A 24,406-nucleotide genomic window follows, 5' to 3' on the forward strand; every position below is an offset into this window, starting at 1 on the left:
TGTGATAACGTGACAATAAATAAAGAAAGCGCAAAATTGTTTGCTCGTAATGCGAATCATCGCTCGTTATTCAAATCAAAAAATTTCAATATTTTTGCTCGTTAACTGAAGTGCTCGTTAACCAAAATTCCACTGTATATCTGAATGACCAGTTCCAGATGTGGGGCTAATGTTCTCAATTTTTATAGTATTGCTTTCTGGATTGCATAAATTAATGAATCCCACAGCACACGAAATTAATTTTCACAAATTTAATTAATCAATATTAGGCGAAAGGCTTCTTCTTCCATTTTTAGCGCGTAATGATAATCATTTGGAATTACGCTGAGATGTAATCTTCATTTACTTACATATTATATCATTTATTTTCCTACATGTAATCCGCTTATTATACGTTAAAAACATCGCAATTTACCATGTAAAGATTTTATACACCGCTGCGTTTTATCTGCATCTTTTTTTTCTGGGAGGTTAGAATAGAATTAAATATTTAAAAATAAATGAATTGCAAAAACATAATTTTTTCAAGATTTATAGATGGCGTATATAGATGTGGATAGAAAAATAATAAATGTGTGTATTGAAAAAACGTGGCAATCATCAACCTCCTTTCGGATTTCATTATTGATAGACAGGGATTTCTACGTGTGGATTATACACCACTGCCGACTAATTTATGATAGTATTTTTCTAGTCAAAGAGTAGCGAAATTTGAATCTACGGATTACAGGCAGGAAAATACGGAACTCGTATGCAGATGTGAACTCAGATCATCTTTTTAGGATTGAGTCCTTTCATAGCCGCTGCACAAACCACGTGTGCCAGATATCAAGTGCATTAAACTGTGTCTTGCAGAAGTAACCATATATTACATAATAAACATAAAAAAAATATTTATCGCAATTTACCATGTACAGATTGATCAAAAACGTACAGTGTGATAGGTTTCATTATTCTGCCGAGTTACACAATGTATTCATACCATAAAAATCAGGCCCAATCGGATGTTTGAGTGCTATATATATACTCACTACTTTAAAAACATACAAAGTCAAATCAATGTGAAAGATATTATGCATACGTTAACATGCAGTTTGGTAATATTATGATTTGTGTTTATACATGGTGTAAAAGAAATAACAAATAATATATTTTTACGTTTATAAATCACCAACAATTTAGTGGTATTACGTGGTGCTCATATTAGGAGTTGATGCTGACACGAAGTCATCGTTACCAATGAAGGACTTACTGATGTAGGAAATGACTTCTCTTACATGATTTTAGTGTATTTCTTCATGTATATGTCTGTTCTGTTCGTAAATGTAGCGGAACTGAATCACTCTGCCATGGCATAACAAAATCGAGTACAATGAAATATCGTTTTTAGCGAATTATTTTCACCGTCTACGTGATTTCGCAACACTAAAACCGTGTTGAAAAGAAGCTTAAAACGAATCTAAAAATAAGTAGATATCGGATATCAAGACGATTTTTTTTCCGCAAAAATAGAGAAAATCGATTTTCCAAGTAACATGACTTATGGTTCCAACTTAGAAATTTGAAGTAACAGAAGGTGTCTTAAAATTATCGGAGCAGGTTCAAAAGATCTTATTATAAGTATATGATACAAATACAAATGCAAGACCACAACAGGCAAAATTCCTAATGAGATGGCTGAGAAAAAGATCTCCGTAACAAATATGTATGTCATATATTTCTAAAATACAGCAACCCAATTAAAAGTGTAATTATAAAAACTAAAAACTATATACGGTATACTTGCAATAAAAATATTTATGGTTGTCATATCTAAGTATTAATAGCTTCTCGATTTACCCCTGATATGTTTATCGTATTTCTTTTTAAACGTGTCGATTGTGTTCGAATTCATGCCCCTCCCCCAGACATAAGCTATTCACAAACCCTTTAGAGAAAAAATCCCTGCAATACCCCAACCTGGAGTAGTCCCTTATTAATCGATACTGGTGTCCCCTTGTCGAAACAGTCGATTGACGGCGTATTAATAACTCATGTCCACCATATCCATCCCGTTGAAAATTTTAAACACTTCGATCATGTGTCCCCGACACCTGCGTTATTCCAATGCAAGTGTGCATAATAATTAGAATTATGTTTACAAAATCTCACAATTGCATAGGAAAAAAATAACACAAGTTTGCATTTTTATTTATCTATCACTACGCATTCAGTGAGAGGGCCCGCTGAGCCGTCGTGTGGGCATCGTGCTGGACTCTCATCGCGAGGATCCGGGTTTGAACCTTGTTGACGCACAGGCACAGTGGTGGTCAGCTGAAGTTGGTTTTCTGCGGTGAATGAGTGTTTCGAAACGTGAATGATGGCCGGTCTCTCTTTTGAAAAGTCTCGCAGCAGAGAGCAAGCAGACCCACAACACGATATTAGCATAACGGGAAAATTCAAGTATTTACCATCTTTACTTCAAAAAATAGAAGTCAGATGGCAGCCCCAGCGAGGACACGAAATAGACAAATTCTGAAAACATGAATACGTTAGGGCCACAAATACACTAAGAACACACATTCCGGCATGTACCAATTCGTTTGAAATTCCGCAGAGGAATATATATATATATATATATATATATATATATATATATATATATATATATATATATATATATATATATATATATATATATATATATATATATATATATATATATATATTTATATATATATATATATAAATATATATATATATATATATATATATATGCGAGGTGCATGTGCGGTAAAGTCAATGAAGGAAGCATGGAAGCTAAATAAGCGTTTGGTGATAATCTTTCAAATATCACCGATTTATCACTTTCGCTATCTAGAGTGTAAGAATCCATGACCATTGCGATGGAAATGTAGCGGAGCATAATTCCGTCAATAGATGGAGCCAACAGTGCTGGTCCACATCTTCAACATGAAACGATTTTCCACCATATACACTTTTACTGTAGCCGTCTGTTCGCAAAAGAAAAAAAGAAAGTAGACGCTGTTTTTCTATGTGAAGCTATCGTATATGGACAGTAGGATAAACACTGTTTTCTAATGACCACAAACAAAAAAAACTAAACAAAACGTAGAAAGTTACTTTTCTTGTAAGATCGCATTCAATCACCACGTCTGTAACATTGCACCCAGAAAGAATTCACGAACCAATCCAATCATTTGTAGATACTCTCTTATGCTATTCTTAGAAACACTGAGGTTATTTATCACCATTCTGGGAATTGCCATAAATATGAAGGATTGGGGGTAAAACCGCAGAGTAGTGTGCTGCATACCCTATTCGAAGCTCACTAGGATAACAAATGACCTTGACATTGGCACTGGACAGTTGGGATTTTGCTTCTTCCATTCATCAAATGTCATTTTAAAACTATAGTGTGTGTGTGTGTGTGTGTGTGTATGTGTGTGTCATTAAATATGAAATTAACGAAAATTCATCGTAGCGCGTCGATAGCCTAGAGGAGGTGGGGGGGGGGGGGCTTCATGACCAGTGGAGCAAATGCGGTCTTTTGAGCTTTTTGCCTCGGCTCGCTGATCATTCTGAGAAAATAGCTACTTAAGATAAAAAAAACCAAATTATGTATATATATACAAAAAAAAAAAAAAAAAAAAAAATTAGAAGAGTCGCTGAAATTGTAAAAAAATTAGAATTGGTCAATGAAATCTGTAATTTTCTGATGTACTACTATACACCATACATGTACCTCGTCCATATTCTTTTGCGGAACCTCTAACGAATTGGCACATGTTGGAATGTGCGTTTATGTGTAGTGAAGTTTGTTTCTGTGTAATGCTTGTTATGTGTAGTGTTTTTTTTTCAAGCCGAGCACAACTCAGGTCTATCGCCATGGGCAATTTACTACCAAGTGAGTTGTGCCGGAAATGTAAGTATGTGTACCTAACAGTCTGAGTGTGTATCTAGTGTTTTGTATGATTTTTTAGTGCTGCCATCTATAGCTCAGAAGTGAAGTGTAATGACTGAATATTTGTACTGTTTGTAGGACTGTTGCTCTCTGTGGCGAGACTTTTTAACGGGGAGATCGACTCGCATTTGCGCCTTGGAAGTTGGGAACCGCAGAAAACCAACTTCAGCCGACCACCACTGTGGTGACGGTGGAGCTCGAACCCAGATCCCCGCGATGCGAGTCCGTAACTATGACCACTCTACCACCACAGCGGCGCTGAAATCTGTACTGCTGGAAGAATTTATGAAATACTTTCCAGATTCAATAGCAACGCTGCATTTGATGCGTTGAATGAGCCGCGGAACGAATTTGGGCGACCCAGAGTCAAAACACTTTTTGAGACAATTTCAGTATTATACAGAATGCCCCGTAAATGCTTGCGCGGCCTTTATCTCACAGGGATCTACGACAGTTCAGTGCGAGACAATTCAGCGCAGTGTGATTGTGTTTTTAAAATAAAAATTTCCTTCAAACTTTTTCCAGACTTAGGACCAGCGTACTTTCAAAATGCTTTGAAATGATTTTGTAAATAGGGTGTGGTTAGAATTTTTTTTTTTTTGACACAAATATGTTGTCGTCATGAGAAATGTGCTATCATGTCGTAGAAAGTAGTTACTCTTGCAGCTGAAAATCACGTGCTATTCCTCATAGAAGTTAATCTGATGTTCGATTCTTCTAATTTTCTACAATTTCAAAAATTCTTTTTTCAGTGCCCATAGCTCTTTCACGACGCTTAGTATTTCCTTGACTGAAGATGCGAAGATCGACAGAAATTAAATTAGAGCAGTACATCTTCTGTCAAGGAAATACTAAGAGTCGTAAAAGAGCGATGGGCACTGAAAATTTTTTTTTTGAAATAGTTCAAGATTAGGAGAATCGAACATCAGATGAATTTCTACGAGAAATAATCCATCATTTTCAGCTGCAAGAGTAACTACTTTCTACGACATGATAGCACATTTCTCATGACGACGACATATTTGTGTCAAAAAAAAAAAAAAAAAAATTCTAACCACACCCTATTTTCAAAATCATTTCAAAGCATTTTGAAAGTACGCTAGTAATAAGTCTGGAAAAAGTGGAAAGGGAATTTTTACTTAAAAAACGCAATCACTGCGCTGAATTGTCTCGCGCTGAACTGTCGCGACAGCCTTATCAGCCGTCCGTCGTAGGGGTGTGATTCCAATTTAGAAAATGCTCAACAGGCGTCGAGACTAATCCCTGTATTAGTTTTGAGAGTGAAAATATAGTGTGTAACAAAATGAAAAAAAAAATCTAAAGTTTTATACTTCTCACCTGTGCTATAACTTCTAATTAGAAAGTTGTTACTTTGTCTTTTCTGATGCCAACAAAAAAATTCCATGTTTGTAAGTGCAAAATTCGCAAAGATATTCGAAAAACGGCAGAAAATTGGGAGAAAGAGCTTTAAAAAAAATGCGGAAAAACCGTTTTTCCCACATTTAACGCTGTTCTTTTCCAAATTTCCCCCGTTTTTCGAATTCGAATATCTGTGCGAATATTGCTCTTGGAAACGCGAAATTTTTCTTTTGGCATCTGGAAAGACAGGGTGACAACTTCCTAATTGAAAGTTAGAGCTTAGAGGCACCGCGGAGCGATGGCTCTGACAAAGGTTCTTCGACGCGTTTCTTTGTTAGACTTGTTTTGGGGAGATGCGAATAAGCGTTCGTTAAGTAAAAGGCACCGCGGGTTTAAAAAGTTTGGAGATCTCCTGATTTATACTATTGTAGGCTTTATTTGAGTAATGATGTTCATCAAAAAAGTTAAAATAATCCTTACTAAAAACAGCAAAAAATACCTTGAATAAAATATACAATTACTTATAAGTTTATTGGATTAATAATCAATTAACCCCATCTCGTACAGGCTTTTGACAAAAAATTGATAGGATGATCTCAATTTGACGTATCGGCGATAAATCTGGTTACCTTGTCCTAATCTAACCGTATGCTAGAAAGAGGAAGTAGAAGAGGAAAGAAAAAAATAGCAGAAAAGGCAATAAAAAAATTGAGAAGGAAAAAAACATTATAATAGATAAATAGATAAGAGAATACAGCAGATATCTCTTTCATCCTCACCGTACGTGTTTTCTTTCACTCTTACAGATGTATAGAAGAAAGATACATAATATGTGGAAAAATAACTAACAGGGGTATAGATAAATCGAGGCGAAAAAAAAACCAACCAAATTCACTTAATAGGGTTACAACAAAGCATCACGATGGTGAAGAGAGAGAAAAGACAACACAGAGAACTGGATTGAATTCGTAAAGAGGTTAAATACAGTATACAGTACACTATACTGAGAAAAAAATCTCGACCATGCAATTTCAGGATCAATGCTAAATGAGTCGATGAGAGATGAGCTTCTATCAAAGAGTGATAGAGAGATAGATTCCACATAAATCATACATTAAATTTGCGATATATCTTCGTTTACACGGTATAACAAACTAATTTTGAATAAAATAAATGAAAACTGCATTTCTATACAAAATAAGCTACTTAATTAAATAACACTTTTCTTTAATGTATAAACTTTGGTTTTTTTTTTACGATTATTGATGCGTTTCAATGAAGTTCTGCAAAGTAAAGTAATTGAGGTGATCTTGCATCAGGATGATGTATCCAGATTTAGTAAAAAGAATAAAATAAATATATTTACAGAAGTAGGATTTTTCACTTCAGTTGAGTTTCTTAAACTAAGATTGCGTATTGTCTACCAAGAACGGCAACAACCAATTGCATTTCTTTTAAAAAAAAAAGGAACGTTTCGAAACCGAAACATAACTTCCGAAATACACTACAAAGAACGCCTTTTCACTTGTTGTGACCTCCGTTACGCTTCATCTCTAGGCATCGACAGTTGATGGCGACCCCTAGCGGACGGAAGTATGCCGTTTCTGGCCGGCTCTGTATATATAAATGAATACGGACTTAAAAATTATATTGTGACATGATAACAGTTTTTCTAAAAGTGCTGGATAATTTTTTACTTTTCGAAGGTAAGTACATAATTTCTATTTCTAATTGATAAGAAGTATGACTGTGATAAAATTATTTTATTGATAAGATTTTTTGGAGGATTTAGACTACTTTTCTTAGAACGTTTTCATAAAATGGTGCTGGAGTGAACATTTGTTTCTATAAATTAACTCAAAAAATGGAGAAAACAATAATAAAATTCTGAACTATAGCCACGTCGTTCTTTCTATTAAGAAATATTTTTATACCAAATTTTTAACAAAATTCAGGAAATATTCGGAACACGATTTCTCTCAAAAGATTCTATCAATGGAAATGGTGATATTTTCACAGTACATGCAGCTAGTGATTATGCAGGTTATGATCCAAAATTTGAAGGGCTGTAGGGTATGCTTATACGTTGCACTCCCATCTGTTCACGTACGTGTGAATTTTCATTTATTATACCGTGCATAGAACAATATAATTGAAGAAATGCATGTTGTGGATCTTAGATTTTTTGGTTCATAATCTTGACAATATATGGCAAAATATCATATTTAAATTTTGTAAGGATACAATATATAAGTTTTTAGAAAGCAGGTTTGAAACTTATGTAAGATGTCAAAAATAGCATTTTTCATAAAACACTTTCAAAGTTTTTATTCACAGATTACTTTATGTAAAAATGCAAAATTAAAATGGCTGTAACTTCGGCTCTAAGACCGCTATTACGCTATAAGAGTTTGATAAAATACCTCTTATAAAAAATCCAACCAATAAAGCTTATAGGTTAAATTCGAGTAAATGCAACCGATATGCTTATTGGTTGAATTTTTCATATTTTATGAAACATTTATAGTGTAATCCCGGCCTAAGCGTGATATAAATAAAACATGCTCGTTTTGGAATCTTAAAAAATGGGGCTTTCTTATCATATATAAAAAAATAATCGATATTTTCTTCAAAAAATGACGTTTTAAACGTAGTTGGATACCTTAAGATTTTCTAAAATCGTACTTATTGGTATTCAAAGATAACATTAATAATCTCGAGATAGCTTCGTTAATCATATAATGATGATACTACATGTGTAACCTTTATTATTATCACTTATATAATGATAGAAAATGATGTTTCTCTTCTTTAGATTTGCCAGAAGGCATTGTTCTTAATTTGAGAATTGGAATCTGATGTGCCACAGCGAAGCATTGTACAAGGCTTGCTGCCCAAAGCGCTGGCTGGCCTCTGGTCCAAATCCGAAGCTCAGGATACGAATCTCGAACAACCAACGGAAACAGACTTTCCGCCGAAATCAGAACGAAATTACCTCCACTACTGAGAAGTGAGATCCAACTTCTGAAACTTGTGTGTTCCTGTGAGCAACGGAACCAGAATTTTTATTTTATTTTATTCCTTATTTGTTTTTATTATCATTCTTTTCCCCTACAGGTTTCCTCGAGCCAGTCCTGTTGATACTGTTACCTGGTTGGTTACCGATTCTTATCCTCGTTTTTGACGGGTGAGCCTTTTGGTACCAGAACTTTCCTCTCGACTGGTAGTGAAAACGCGGAAGAAGGGGTTTCCCTGGACCAAAAAAGAAAAGAAAAAAATAATAATTAAGAAAAGAAAAGACTCGTAATATAACAAGTGAGAAGGAGAAGAAAATAAGTCTAGTCACGCCGACCAACCAGAAAAGATATCTGCTTGTGACGTCATAGAGCGGTTCTTGCGAAGGTGAGAACTTTATAAACCAGAGTTTTTATGAGAGGAAAAGAAAAAAAAAATGAACATTAAATGTTTGTATATATAAATATACTTAACATTTGATTGACTATTTGGATACTCAAAACTCAAATCGCTTCTTCTCCGGACTGACCGCTTAAGTTTGTTCTGGATACGTAAAGCTGGAATCGTCAAATTGCTAGATGTACCCCGTCACGGTTCTCCACAGTATCTTGTACCCTCTGTTCAGTATAGCCCTACCATAAAATATTTTTTATTCTGATAGTGATAAAAAAAGTACCGTCCATAGAAGTATTGCATACTAATTGAAAAGTCATTGATTTTGAGATCATCGTCAGGGTACATTGTTCCTTTTTTTGTTATTTCATTGAAATCCAATTACACAGCTTTATTTATTTGCGAGGAATTAAGGAGATTTATATATATATACATATATAATAAAAAAAAAATGGCGTCAAACATAACAGCTGAAGCTCTTCGTGCAGAGAACCCGAGTATCGGTCTTAATGTATCTGATAACATCAGTTCAAACGCCGGAGATTATGAGTTCGCCGGATTATTGCCGGATCCAGTGATCAAGCTTGCCCATGATGTGATGATCGTGGCCCTGCTCGTTGCTGTGATGTTCGCTATGGGATGCCATATCACTGTATCAGAGGTGAGTGATGTTTTCGAATATATATATATTTTTAAAATTATCAGTTTTTTTTATCAGTAATTATATTTAACTGACACCAAAAGAAAATAATTTTATATGCTTTAGATCAAAGTGTTTTCTTTTTTTGTTACGTGGAACTTCCACTTATAACGTTACCGCTTACTACAACCTAATTCCGTCGTCCCAACGCTCACTAATCTCATCGAGGATTTCCTGTTTAAAGTGTTTTACCGCTTACAACGTTTTTGATTTTGTTTTTATTAAAAAAACCTTATAAACGGGTTTCATTGCATATTAAATTTTTTCACTGACATCAGAAAGAAATCCTTATCATGTAGATAAAATTATTTTATATTTTTTTGTTAAGCAGAGATGTTACAGTAAATTTCAAATTAAAAATATGGTAGAAAAATTACATTAGTAAAAACATAATTAAAATTGATTTTGCATTTAAAAATGTAAATACATGCATTGTTAGGTTAAAAGGTAGTTTCGAGAAATATACATAGCTGTATGACAATGGAACTGATTTCGTATTTGATTAAACAAATTCATTAATTTTAAATAAATACCGTTCTTTAATTAATGTTTCTTTAATAACCATTTACTCTTTAAATAAATATGTCATTCCTCATTAATAAATGGTTAAAAAAAAGCATGAAATTAGAAAGGAGTTTTCAATGTTGAGAACTCTGAAATTTTTCCGATCTTCTTTTCATTTGAACATTCATGATAAATATGAAATTAACATTAAAAAACTTTTATTGTTGTTTGATTATGATAAAGTAATTAAATGTGTTTGTAATGATAACAAAATTTTCATTCCGAAATTTTTTTCAAAATTCTAAGGTTCTGAAAAATTGAGATATTTTTCTATGAAGCTTAGGCTTTTAATCTCGAATATTCAAAGATGGGGTATTATATTTGAAATTCCGCAGAGAGATATCGGGAATGAAAATAGTGAAAAGCATGTTTATTTTGGTAATCAGTATGAGCGATATAATCATACACATCGATAATTGAGTAGAATGTATGATTTAAAATTTCTAATGTTTTTGTTTCAATTTAAAACTTGTCCTGAATATTGAATATAATGCATCAATAGCAAAACAAAATCAATACATAAAACTTTTTGAATGGCACAATGATAGAAAAGAGGATATAGATAATAGGATATCAGTTACTTTACTGGCATTGTCTGGGGATGAAAGATTCCCCCCCTCCCCCTTTCTTCAACGAGATTGGAAATTGCTGTATGCACCCATCTGCAAAATGAATAACACTAGTTATCCTTGAGACGGTGAAAAATGTTCTGCGAATGGCCATGAAACATTAACAGGACGACTCTGTATAATAGTAATATCCTCAGTTAGGATGGAAAAAAAATAAATCTTTTTTGCTTCTTCTATTACTATACACGTAAAACTGACGAGAATATTACATGAAAAACTCGACAGGATTCAAATACGGTAGAAAGATGGCGAAGTTACATTCGTGTAATAAGTTTCTAATCACATCGAGGTAATTACGGGCTGAAAAGTAGTTTTTTTTTCTCCTACTGATGGATACCATTTTATACAGAGATATCTGCATCGGACGTGGAAAAAAAAATTACCGTTCCGACGAAACTTTCTGTAGGTGTTTAATTATAGTATTATAAGTTTTTATGTGAATGTAAAAGCTCACAAGGGTTGACTGAAAGGGTTGTACGGAACCATAAATTACGATGGCACGACTAGCACGAAGAGTTGAAAAATGATAGAAATACACGATTATGACTTTATGTAATTGAAGGAAAAAGAAATGTGAAGGACGATTCATAGAAAAATTTCGGTCTTTTTTCGAAATTTCATAAAAGGATGTAGTTTTTGAGCAATTAGCATAATCAAGGAAAATAATACCTAAGAAAACTAAAATTAAAACTTAATGCCCATGAATCAGAATTTCCACAAAACAAGGAATATTAAATTTTCGTGATAATAAAGTTAAAAATTTTGCGATTTGTATTTACCTTCTATGGACCAGTGTATATTCGGATATACATGACAAATACATGGACAAAACACCCATATATACCAATTTGTTTTCTTAATTTTTTTTTCTTTTTGGTATTTTTAAATAAAGCATATCTGTTGGAATCATTTTGATGTAAAGCATGGCTGTACGGCTGTATAAGTAGCATTTTTTTTGTCTTAAAAGAGTTGATTTCTTGTCGGTTTCATTCTTCTGGGGTTGCTGAAATTTTACATATGTGAACACAAATTTATAAAATCACACCGCATTGAGGAAATTGGAAATAAAATTCATAATATTAAACTTTGCTAAACAAGATTTTATCTGTTTATGGATATCATTAAGATGAAGAATTCATATTAAATATTTCAGCAATTAAAATAACCATTGTACTTGATTAAATTGCTGTGTTGATGTGTTGTTTCAATTAAAAAATATACTAACAGCACCAATTTACATCTGTTTTTGTACTTATTTATCTATACAATATTCCTTGCTCAAGGCCTGTACAAGAGAGAGAAAAAGAAAACGTTTTGAAAAAAAAATCAACATGTTTTATGGGAGTGAACCATAGTGGAAACCCACCTATGGTGCTATCGTGTTATCTTATTTTTTGCTTCCTCTTGTAGAAAAAATTGCTCTTTTCCCCATTACCCCTTGAATCTTCTATGTTTTGTGTCAGATCATGGATCTAGACTTTTCTTTCTTCCGCAACAAATGCAGCATTTTCGATACTTTCGTTTTCATTTCATAAAAAAATATATCTTATGAAATACTATCTAGATGACAGCCAATCGTTATTTCAATATCAAATAGTCAATCAACCCAGTGCATCCTTCATGCGTTTTGATTTTTTTCCGAATTATCACGTGAATTTTGTATATAAATGTTGCGTGTGTTAGCTTCTTATATACCGTAATTGACTGAAAAACTAATTTTTCAAACAAAATTATTAAATTATTCGTTTCATTTTGTTCCTTAGAACAGATATTGATATTCTCTTCACACCATTTATGAAATCATTAAATGCATTACTATTGATAGAGAGGATTTTTTAACAACGCTGCTTGGAAAGTGTCTTATGGCTGGAACCATGAAATAATGAATGATTTGTGCTAATCATTTCAAAACTTAGTTAATTTTAAGCCATTTGTTCTAGGAATTCATTTGCTCATTTTTGTCACATCATGATTATTCTGTGCATACAATTCCTAATTAGGCCACGACCTATGTTTTATAGCCAATGCCCGATAGCTTTTCTTTTCATGTTACTCAGTGGTTGGTGCGCTGCCCATATATTCTTGTGCTATAGTTTCGGCGCCATTTCTCTTCCTTTCCACGAATGGAAATAGGTCTAAGGAAAGATTCTGAAAAAAACTTAGCTGGTTTCAAACCGTCTGAAATCTCAAAACGTCTCTTGATAAATCAGGTGAATATACGTCACCCTTCCGGGAAAACGCTTAACGCCTCTTCAAAACGAAAAAATCTTTTCAGATTATCCTCAACTCTTACAAAAAGAATTCATTCTTCTTGTTAGCAGACAGTCAAATTGAATTATTTTTAATAAAATAGAAGATATATTTTCGAAATATTTGTGAATATTATTAATTTTCACTAAAAATTGTATTTTTTAATATCAAAATCGTCAATTTTTTTCTCCCCCGTCCGGTATCTGTGAAATCTACCATGGGAAACATACTAGATAGACTTCTAAAATGAATTCAGTTCTCTGCACGAAACCATGAAAACAAAAGGAAAATTTATGCATTCACATAATATAGAAGGATGACAAATGCGTAGAGGCTCTTTCCTCACCGGAATCCGTGACTGGAAGTGTGAGATATTTTTATTAGATAGTTAGTTCATCATCTGACGCAAGTTACTTCCTATCCATTGCCAAGGACATTCACTAGGTCAATGATCCGTTCTAAATGAGAATCAAAGTTGACGTTATCAGATGAATTTTGCAGAATTGCAACTGGAATAGCAACAGGTACCTTCGCATCATCATCACGATGTACGACTACCACTTCTTTGGATGGAAGCCAACTAATATGGAATGAAAAAGCTTCAACTTCTATAAAATTTAAACATTAGGAATTTCAAATCTAATTTATCAAGTCGAAACTTTACTTCTTTATGTCCGTACTATACAATATCATTTTCATTTCTATGGTTCAACCTCATAAAAGCGTATTAGTTTTTTTAAATAAATGAATGTAAATTGATGCTGTTACATAATTTTAATGGAAAAGATGCATCAACACAATAATTTAATTAATTAGAGTTAATATTTATTTAGCTGAAATAGTTAATCAAGGGTGAAATATACACTTTGCCTTGATATTAATGAAATCTACAAAGTTAGAGCAAAATTGAATAGTTACCTTCAATTTTTTTCACACTCTCCCCGATTAGGCACGATTTTATAAATTTCTCAACAAGTAAAATTTCAGCAGCTCTAAAAAAAATACACTTTCCAGGAATGAACTCCTTTTAGATAAAAAGTGTTGTATTTATATAGTGGTATTTTGTATCGATATGAAATTAAAAGATGTATTTTCTAAATTACCAGAAAAATTAGGAAAATAAATTTTTATAATGGGTATTTTTATCATGTATTTACCATCTGTATTCGAATATACACTGGACCAGAGAGGGTTAAATTTTATTTATTGCGGCTTTAATTATTTTTTTTTGAGAAAGGAAGTGTGACTTGCGTTTCAATTAAGAATCGTAAGGCAATATTTAAATTAATTATTTAAAATTATTTTTTAACGCAATTTTATAATAGATATTTGCATTGTTAAAAATATTGCTACAGACATTAAGACTCGAAGAAACTGTTGGAACCTCAAAAATAAAACAAGTTCTTACATAGAAACTCTGGTCTATATAATTTTGGTTTTTTGTGGTTCCCAACTTCGAGGCCGAGTCTTGCCACAGAGAGTAACAGGCCTACAATGATACAATTATTCAGTCTGATCCGCCTCACTCATAGTTTGAAAAATTGATGGTAGATGGCATCACTATAACAAGCATTACACAGAAACAGGCTTCACGTTAGATTCACAATACATACACACACATTTCCCAGCATGGGCCAGAGCTTCGATCACCAGCTAAAATCTCTTCATTGAAACAAACTGGTGGGCCATAATCTGCTTAGGAGGAGGAGGTTTATAATTTGATTATGCATTAAATATCATATCACTGGGTATTTACATCAGCTTTTTTTTTGTTTCTTTTGAAGAGTATACAGTTGAAATGAATATAAGTGAGGGGTGTACATTAGTAGAAATGCTTCTTATGTAACAACAGATGTCATTAAACACGCGTTAATTCATAATAATATGAACTTATCGAGAAATGAATATTTTGCTCTCTCTCAACGAAAGACGTAAAGAGGAAGGAGTTGAAGGACTTTTGTTTTTTTCATGAAAACGATCACAAGCATAATGGACTTCACCGCATATCAGTTAGTGGTTACGTTCAAGGCTATGGGTGAAACCTTCAAACCAAGGGTGCAGTGAAACCTTCATTGAGGAAAAAAAATTACTATCCTGGACCGATCAGATGAGTCACAAAAAACAGGCAAAGGTTATCTGATCCACTTTGCATAACCGTACAAAAACCTCGTCAATATTGCCATTTGAAACCTCTAAAATATAATTGCAGTTGCCTTTGTGCGTTTGTAAATATATATATGTGCATTTTATTATAACTTTTTTTAAGATGTCGGTACAAGATGTGGTCATGATATAGTAGAGTTGCTTAGTGTTCGATTTTGAGAAATCTATTGGGTCAAACGCTTCAACAAATTCATGTAAATACGATTCAAGGAAACGAATGAGACCAACATTTTTACTTGCTGAGACGAGGAAAATCGTTATATCGGAGGAAAGAGACGGACACAAAAATACGCACAGAAAATTTGAAAAATTTTGATTAATATTAATTTTCATATTGACAGAAGACTTTGCATTGGTATTTTGAGTTTTAAATTCTGAGTTTTAGTCTCTGAAAACGTGCATTCTCAGAACAGCGCTTTGTACTGCAAATTGCAGGAGGTCATTTCCAATTTCTCTGACATGCAATGTTATTTGGTACTTCCAATGGGCTATATGTACCTAATTAATCATCAGTTGCGTAGATTTACATATATGCAAAGGATTCTTTAAACGTTCTTTAATACAATCAGATTGAAGATAAAAATTGAGAATCACTTTTGCACATGCCATATTCTCTCCATTTCATATTTTGAATTTACTGTTAAATGTCCCAATTAAAGACAAGTCTTTGTTTGTTGCAGAGCTGGGGTTCCGCTAATTTGTTAAGTTGTTTTGTTTGCGAGAGAAAGATGTTTTTCTCTTAGCCCAAGATATCAAGGAAACTCATATTTTCTGGATATTATGCCGAGTCGAACTCGGAAACAAAATTGACCTGATCCCCGCCGAGACCAGACAAGCATGTTTGCCCTGTTCGCAAGATGGCCTGGGTTCGAGACCAGACGAATTTTCTTTCCAAGTTCACCTCGGCATTACATCCAGAAAATATCTTAATGCCTTGCTTTGCATATGTGCGAATTGTTCTTCAAACGATCATTACTGCAGCCAGATTGATGATAAAAATTCAGAATTTCCTTTGCACGTAAGGTTAGGCCATATTCACCCATATATCTGTTCCCTTGTTTTGTGTATGCATTTCTTTTTTCTTTCTTTCAAGTTTGCAATAAGAACTTTTTAACTATTTTTTACTATAGTTTAACCAAAAAAATGTCTCTTTGTATTTGGAAAGTGATATTACTTCAATAAATGTATATTATAAACGTCTTCTTTTTGAGGCTTTTAACGTCTTTAATATGGCTTAAGGCACTGCATAAGCAGTACAATTCGAAATAGATTTCTCTAATGATTTTTTCGGCTTTCAGTACGTACGATTAACTATGGAAAAGATTTATCAGCTCGAAAAAATAAATTGAAAATTTAAGACTTAATGTTTATAAATTGTGCTTTATGGATTGCATCAATTACTGAAATTGTTCTTCAATCCCATGAGAATTTACTTCAAATCAGTTCAAAACTCAAGTCTATTTTAACATAAAATAAAATTTAAAATACCGATACGTGACTTTCGTGATCAATGTTTTAGGAAGAAAAAAAAAACACGTAGCATTTTCTCAAAGAAAAGTTTTTTCCCCCGCCATCATCGCATGAAATGCTTTACCGCATATCAAACAAGGATTTATCTTTCTGCATTGAATTAGCTATTTTAACAAGTTTAGAACATTCGGTTCCTTTCTGTAAACAAACCCAAAGACCTTCTCTTCTTAGAAAATAAAAATTCGAAAAGAGAACGAGGTGAAAATCGACGTTGATTATTTAATAGTAATGGAATATAGCTGGTGTTCTTTTTTTATTCATACATAATAAATTTAAATGCTAATCAAGCCGTGTTATCTGTAATCCATAATACAACCTACCCATATGTATTGTCTTCAAGGTGAGAAATTCTGGATATAGACATCGATATTAGTTAATTGAAATGATGAACATGTTGAGGATCTCCAACAAGAACTTGATTTATATCGAAAGATGTATTCAAATCTTTTCGGTTAAGCTGGGCGTGTGCCGTAAGCATGATTTATTGTATTATTTGTCAATTAAGGCAAAATTAATCGTACAGGATAACGGAGTGATCAGATAAGAATTCCAGTGTCACTATATATTAAAACTTAGAAAGCATTTTTAAGTACCCTATTTGTTATTTTCTCTGATTGAATTACTCTGCGGTAACTGAGCACAACCTTTTCTGTTCGTGGGCCAGATATGCAATATTCCTGTCACTCGCGCAATTTTTCTCACTGTATAATTTTTTCTTTTGACCTCAGGGAGTTAAATTCTGACTTAAAGGATTGTGTAAGTTTTGAGTTGAATATATGGGGAATATTAACTTTGGGAATTTTCATCAGAGGTCAGCACTTGAAGTTGAACTCTCTCTCTGTCTCTTTCTTTCAGGGTTTTTTTAAAGAAAAATTCTGGGGAAAAATAAATTTCTCTGGGATAAGTGTGATTTATTAAATAAAATTTAGCAATAAAATTGTATGTGAGGATAAATATACCCTGCATCATCTTGACTGAAAAAAAAATAGAAAAAAAATAAATGTTTTTTGACACTTATGTTTTAATGCATGTTTGAGTATCAAAAATACAAAACATTTTGAAAATTTGAAAACATTAATGTTCAGGTCTGAAAGAGGTATAAAAAGCGACCATATGACTCGCATATATATATTTTATGGAATATTACATTAATTTTGACCTCCTAACTTTTTTTTTTACAAAATTACCTACAAAATTACCCTATTTTCAACAAGGCTTAGTTGAATTTTTGAAATCAAGAATTAAGACTATTTTTTTATGACAAATTATATTGTTTCTCTAACTATCATAATTAATTACAGTCATATAAATATATTCATTTCCCATATGTGTCAAACACAAACTTTTTTCGGTGAATTATATATTTTTCACAATTTTTCAGATTTTCAGCAATTTCAATTATAATTGGCATCTTTTTTTCCCTTTAGCGATTTTTTTGGCTGTAATTGACAACTTTACTCGTCCTTGACATTTTTTCGGCAGTGAATGAGAATTTCGCTAGCTTCTAACAATTTTTTCAGACGTAAATTGCAACTTTACTTGTCTTTAACAAAATTTTCGGCTTCAGATGAATAACTTTACTTGCAAATTTTTGCCTCTCACAATTTTTTGGCGATATCCCATAATTTTATGAAGAAAATATGGTCAGCCGGAGTATTTATCGTGTTGTGCATTTGATACATTTCTAGCGTAACAACTTCCGCGGGCCAGATGGAATTTTCTTGGTGAGCCGTATATGGCCCACGGGCCGTAGGTTATGCACCTATGCTCTACAGCATAGTTCCCCAAACTTTTTGTTCCATCGTCCCCTTGTTCAGAAATTTATTTTTCTCATCCCCCCCCCCCCTGGCTCATAGGATCCTATGTTACGCTCGTAGCTTCTATCGCTCCCAGGATCATTCACCACCGTGAAATTTCCCACTTTGGGGAAAAAATCAATAATCAGTGATAAATTAATGTAATTGGTTTTTGAACAAAGCTTATTATTGGTTTTTCCATTGCTAATAGTCTTCGGTAAAAAATTTTACTTCAAATGTTCATTTCTCGCAGTTGGTTGTGTATTGAGACAGAGAGATAGAACGTGCATAAAATATTACATATTTAAGCTTTCTTCCTTTACCGTAAGATCTACGCAGCTTCTAAAAACAGTTCTAAAAGCTTGTTTGTTTCCCTCATGGAACAATTGAAAAGGAGTGTTCATGAATGAGGATATAAAAACATATTTTGTACAAAAACAATGACACGATTGTCTCTTGAAAAAAAAAGCAGTTGGATAAAATGTTTCAAGAGGAATTCGGTCTGGCCTCTACAAATGGTGTCATGAGATAGTGAAATATCATGAAATAGAGATTCATAGAAGCAAGGAAAAAAATAAACACCTGTTAAAAATAATCGGTATATTTTTTTTACTGGGTATCTTGAATTTCTGAAATTCTAAAAATCGAATACCTGTTATCAATAAATATTCGATGGTTAATAAATAATCGAATTATTTATTTATGATAATTCATGGGAACGTTAACACTAAAAAATTCAGACATGGACAACAGCACGAGGGAACGGACTAAAATTTTCGTCCTTTATGAAATTCATATGAACAATATGTGATAAAGTAGATGATCACTTGTGTAATAAAGACTTTTGTAGTGATTTTTAGGAGGAGTGAAATTCATACATGTATATTTCTTTTATGAGGTTACCTATGTAATAATGCTTTGCAATGATTATTATTGCAGGTATGGCAGCATATTCGTCGTCCTTACGGTGTTTGTATCGGCATGTCAAGCCAGTTCCTGTTACTTCCTCTCGCAGCATTTTGCATCATTCTCCTTGTTGGTTTGGATCCAGTATACGCCACTGGTATGCTCGTCCTCGCCTGCAGTCCAGGAGGAGTCACCTCAAACATATTTTCCTATTTCTGTGATGGGGATATCTCTCTCAGGTAAGCATTTGGACTAATATATTGTCTTCAAAATTTCAAATTTGTACACCTCTTCAATAACATTCAATATATGTTCGATATCTCTCACCTAACATCTGACATATTAAAAGTTCACAAAACTTATATCCTCTGTTTTTTCTTACTGTTTGAAGAGTGAGATAATAACGCTACTGAATGACGTAGTAGCTAATATTCGTCAGTCTAAAACTATGTAGCTGACTTTTTGACTTTTTATGTTTCTATAGAGAAAAAAAAATGGATTAAATGAGAGTTCTGAAATTTTTTGCACATGCATAAAATCATTTCTCAATGAAAATTGCGAACTTCTAAGGTTGCCTTTACTTACGGCTAGAATATATACAAAAAATATTTAGATACAGATTTCATGGAACAGGACTTAGACCGCCTGCTTATATCTTTTCGATGAGACAGAGCGGCGGGCCATGTTCTGGTTAGGATGGAGGGAGATATAGAAGCCAAGTAAGGTGAATAACAAAGGTGATAGGTTCGGATAATTTAAAAATTTTCACAATAAAAGCGAATTTCACTTAGCCTTCAACAATATACAACTACCCCATACCTCAGATTGTACATAAAAAAAAATCAACCACCAGAAAACTACTGTCGGTAATAAAAAATGATACAAATACAAATACAAGGCCACAACAGGCATAATGCCCAACGTGGTGGCTGAGAAAGAGATACCCATAACAAATATGTATGTCGTATATTTTTAAAATACAGCAAATTAAAAATGCAATCACAAAAAGTAAAAACTAAATAGACGCATAGATATCTTTGATATATCAAGAAGTAAATATAATATTTATTTATATTTTTTAACATGAAGATAGTTTTGGAATTTCAAACTATGGACGGTAATCTGGTAATCTAACTCTTTTAACGGAGTCTTTGATAATATCGCCCTAGTGATGTTATGATACACCTAAGAAGATATCTGTATGCCAAAGGTAATGGGCACTATGTCCATTTTCGTCAATATTGGGATAACGCTATTAATTTGCAGTACTTTCGTTACCGTACACCGTACACATAGATATATGGCACCAAGTCCTATTTCAATAACTGGCAGAGATATTCACTTTATGAAACAATCGGACTCCATAGAAAGACATACAAAAACAAACCTTCGAATAGTTTTTTCTAATATGAATTTTTCGAAAATTATAATCATGCAATTAAAAGCTTAACGAACTGATAGAGCTCGGCGTTTCCCCTTGAGAATTCTATTGTTTACACTTATGTTGAAAGTGAAAGAGATTTACTAAACATGGACATTAGATTCACATGGCTGAGTTTATCCTCATAACGTTGGCGAGATTCACAATTTTAGTTATAGTGGGATTTCGGTAAGAACTGTTTTTACAAACCTGAAAATTCTGTTGTGTTTTTATAAATATATAATTTAACACACACACACAATAGCAAAAACAACATATTTTTGTCATCACAAAGATTTATTTTTCTATCACTGTCATAATCATGCATTCATATAAAATAATAATAATAATAATAATAATATGATAGTATGAATAACTCGTGAATAAATATAATAATGAATAATAATAATCGGAAACTTAAAAAAAAATAAGTTGATGCATCTCCATTCATGAAATTAGGATGATGAAGCAGACTAATATAAAAATTAGACGAAACAGTTTAGGAATTAAATATTCAATAAGAAATAAAATTAATTTACCTCAAAGTTTTTATATTTCGACAACGATAGAAATAGTATCAATGGGAATTTTATAGATAGAAACAGTGCAATTATCACATGAATCTATCAAGCACATAATTTTTTCCTCTCACGTCGTGGAAAAATATCATGAAACATGACATGCAGTACAAAACAAAAGGGTAGTATGAAATATGAAACGCTAGTTTTTTAAGCTTTAATAACACAGATAAAACATCATTAGCTACTGATAGGAAAATAAACAATTAAAAATTCCTAATGAATCAAACCAATTAAAAATAAGCTTAGCGAACCAGATAGAAATCAGCTTTTTCGTAATGGGGTTTGTCGAATCACGGTCAAGAACAGGCCGACAAAAAACAATATCGACCGTCTTTGAAAAACTAAATATTTGTTCTATAATCCTTCCCCCCCTCCAAATATTACTTATCAGGCTGTAGAATCAGGCTTTGACAAGCTAAAAGCTTAAATAAGTCAACTAGCCCTGAGGAGAGACTCGCTTTTACTTTCCGTGGACTTGAAAGCTGATACTAAGATGATACTTGCGAAAGAGATTATGTATTCCTTTTTCTTTCCTGAAAAAATCATATGTTGGGCAAGTGACACGGTCTGATTGTGACGGAAACGTATACCGAAAAGTAACAAAAAAAAAAAAAAAAAATATATATATATATATATATATAAATATCTCATTTTAATTGAATCGAATAAGTATTTTTCCCAATTGATTTCTAAGCGACGGAAACCATATGATGTAATGATATCAGCTGATTAAATGGAATGTCAACGCTCAGTCTGTCAAGGTGAATGAAATAATTTTAATGTAAATTCATAAATAGAACAGCTATGCGTCAAAAGTTCCAGAATGCGAAGGACATTGTGGTAGGAAAAGAAAAAGATAAAATAAATAAATAACAATAAGACAAAGTATACCGGACAGGGCAGCGAGAGAGAAAAAAAATCGGAAACTCTACGGCCTTCGAGCTAACTAATATATATAGGAGATATATAATTAATCAAGTGGAAAAATCCGGTCCCACGTAATCATGCATCTATATACACTAATAATAATATGAGCATGTAAATAACCCGTGAATAAGTATAATAATGGATAATAATAATCGGAAACTGAAAGAATAAATTAAGTTGATATTCTCATTCAATATTGAATATGAAATTACTAAAAGAATTGATTTACATTTCAATTTTTAAAATTAATGATGCGATAATGGTCATAAGTATATGTTGTATTCTTTTTCTCAGGGAAACAGGGAAAAGATAATTCTTTTAATTTATTAATTAATAAATATTAGGCATGCATTTGTAAATTCAAGAACGTGATAGTCTGATATAACATGCCGTCATGCCGTCAACTCTGGAATTTCGGTCATATACCAGAATTCACCAAAAATTTTAATTTCTTTCCATATTATGTGGATTTTCATGCGTTATACACGCGATAAATATTCATTTCAAACGTATACTGGAAAGAAAATTGCACTGGGTGATTCTAAATTCATCGAATAAACTTTAAGAGGTGATATATGACACCTAAACAAACACTTTTGGTCATGGAATGTGTGGTCGAATCGCAATACAAAGGCGTTAGAGGTGTTTGTAGAGATAGCACTTCACCAGTAGAAAATTATAATACTTTTCCTAGGCATTTACTGCGATATGAATTACCAATCATTCGAGGGTGTGCATATGAGGCTAATATAATGAAAAACACCCATTTTTGTTGTGGAAAAATTCTAAATTACTCAAACATTACATTTCTGTCTCAACGGATCACCAAGTTCAATATAAATGTGTGTGGCAACTGTCTCTCAACATATCACCTCCCTCTCTAGACTTATCTTTGTGAGTCCATCTCTTAGAAATCGTGATTCCTATTAACTCCTTTAAGGACCTCATCGTCAAAACTGGCGTCATTAATGTGTGACCAATGTGTTTTATTACAGAGTTCGTGCCTTAACCTTTCATATTCGACCACACATTCCATGACGAAAAAAAAAAATGGGGGAACATGTTCGATTCCCTGTAAAAGGGCGGTTAAATTTTCTCTCTTGCCTAAATATATCTTCGCATCAGCTAGCTGTTAAAAACCCTCGTAAAAAATGTTTTTAGGTGTGTTCTATCAACTTTTTATGTTTGTCCCATGAATTCTGAATCACGCTATATAAAGAATATCATATATGGATATTATCATAATATTTCCTAAAAAGATGTGATTTTGGAATTTTTTTCTATTCCATTACCTATTTAATGAATATTGTGGGATATTAGAAATTATAGTTGATGCTTTTTTTGGGCTATCAGTTCTTATAACGCTGATGACTTTCGCAAATCTGAGATATTATTAGTAGTCTGAAAAATGGGAATAAAAATTACAGTAATATATTTAGAATTAAAATGATAAACCCAATTTAAAATATTTCATGCTTGACGTTTGCAAAAAATGTATGCAGCAATATTTTATTAAGGGGGAGCCATTAAATATTATATGCAAAATTTAAAAGAAGTACAAGTCCATTAAAATAATTTCTGACATTAGATATCGGAAATTTTTGAAACTAATCTCAGAACCCTTAAAATAAGAGGGATAAGTACAAAATAGGCATCATGAATTTTTAAAAATGCATGAAGGGGAGAAGAAAAATTCAGGTTTCATCTGGTAATTTTCACAACAATTAAAACAAGAGGGATAAGTAAAAAAAAAAACACCACAAAATCAGGAATTTTCAAAAATTTGAAAGGGAGAAACACTTCAGGTTTTCGTGTGACCACACCCCATATTATCACTAATTGATGTTGAAATGCACGATCCTCCATGCCAGGTGGAGATCTCGACAAATATCTACCAGTAAAACTTGTTAAAAAGCGTGCTTTTTTTATATATATATTTCCAAATGCATAATTTATTCCTTTGAATTACCTGAAAATTACCTCTAAATTCTAGGCTGTCACCGATATTGAATATTTTTTTGTTTCCGGAAATAAAAGATTTCTCCTCGTGTTTACCTTCACTACCAGCCACTAAGCAAGGTCTAGTTGACATTGAGACTATTTTCACGGCCACATTATTCAGTATCATAATGTCTGGCTGGTACTCACGGGAACCGTCTCCATCTATTTTCTGCACTCTCTTATCAATCAAGTGTGATTATGTAATTGC

The 24,406-nt window shown here is 32.8% G+C and overlaps 1 protein-coding gene across 1 annotated transcript in view; it reads left to right on the forward strand.

The window, feature by feature from the left end:
* The first annotated feature begins 6,981 nt into the window (after positions 1–6,981).
* LOC149078662 (ileal sodium/bile acid cotransporter-like) overlaps positions 6,982–24,406 on the forward strand; it is a 30,546-nt gene continuing 13,121 nt past the window's right edge. The window contains exons 1-4 of the mRNA XM_089240806.1: positions 6,982–7,029; positions 8,139–8,333; positions 8,441–9,392; positions 19,303–19,508. Of these exons, the coding sequence (XP_089096932.1) occupies positions 9,183–9,392; positions 19,303–19,508 (416 nt within the window). The 5' untranslated portion in view covers positions 6,982–7,029; positions 8,139–8,333; positions 8,441–9,182. The remainder of the gene's footprint in view (positions 7,030–8,138; positions 8,334–8,440; positions 9,393–19,302; positions 19,509–24,406) is intronic.

Source organism: Pholcus phalangioides, unplaced genomic scaffold (assembly GCF_987345545.1).
Source record: "Pholcus phalangioides strain wild (caught in Gottingen) unplaced genomic scaffold, Ppha-v1.0 ptg000013l_1, whole genome shotgun sequence".
NCBI lineage: Eukaryota > Metazoa > Arthropoda > Arachnida > Araneae > Pholcidae > Pholcus > Pholcus phalangioides.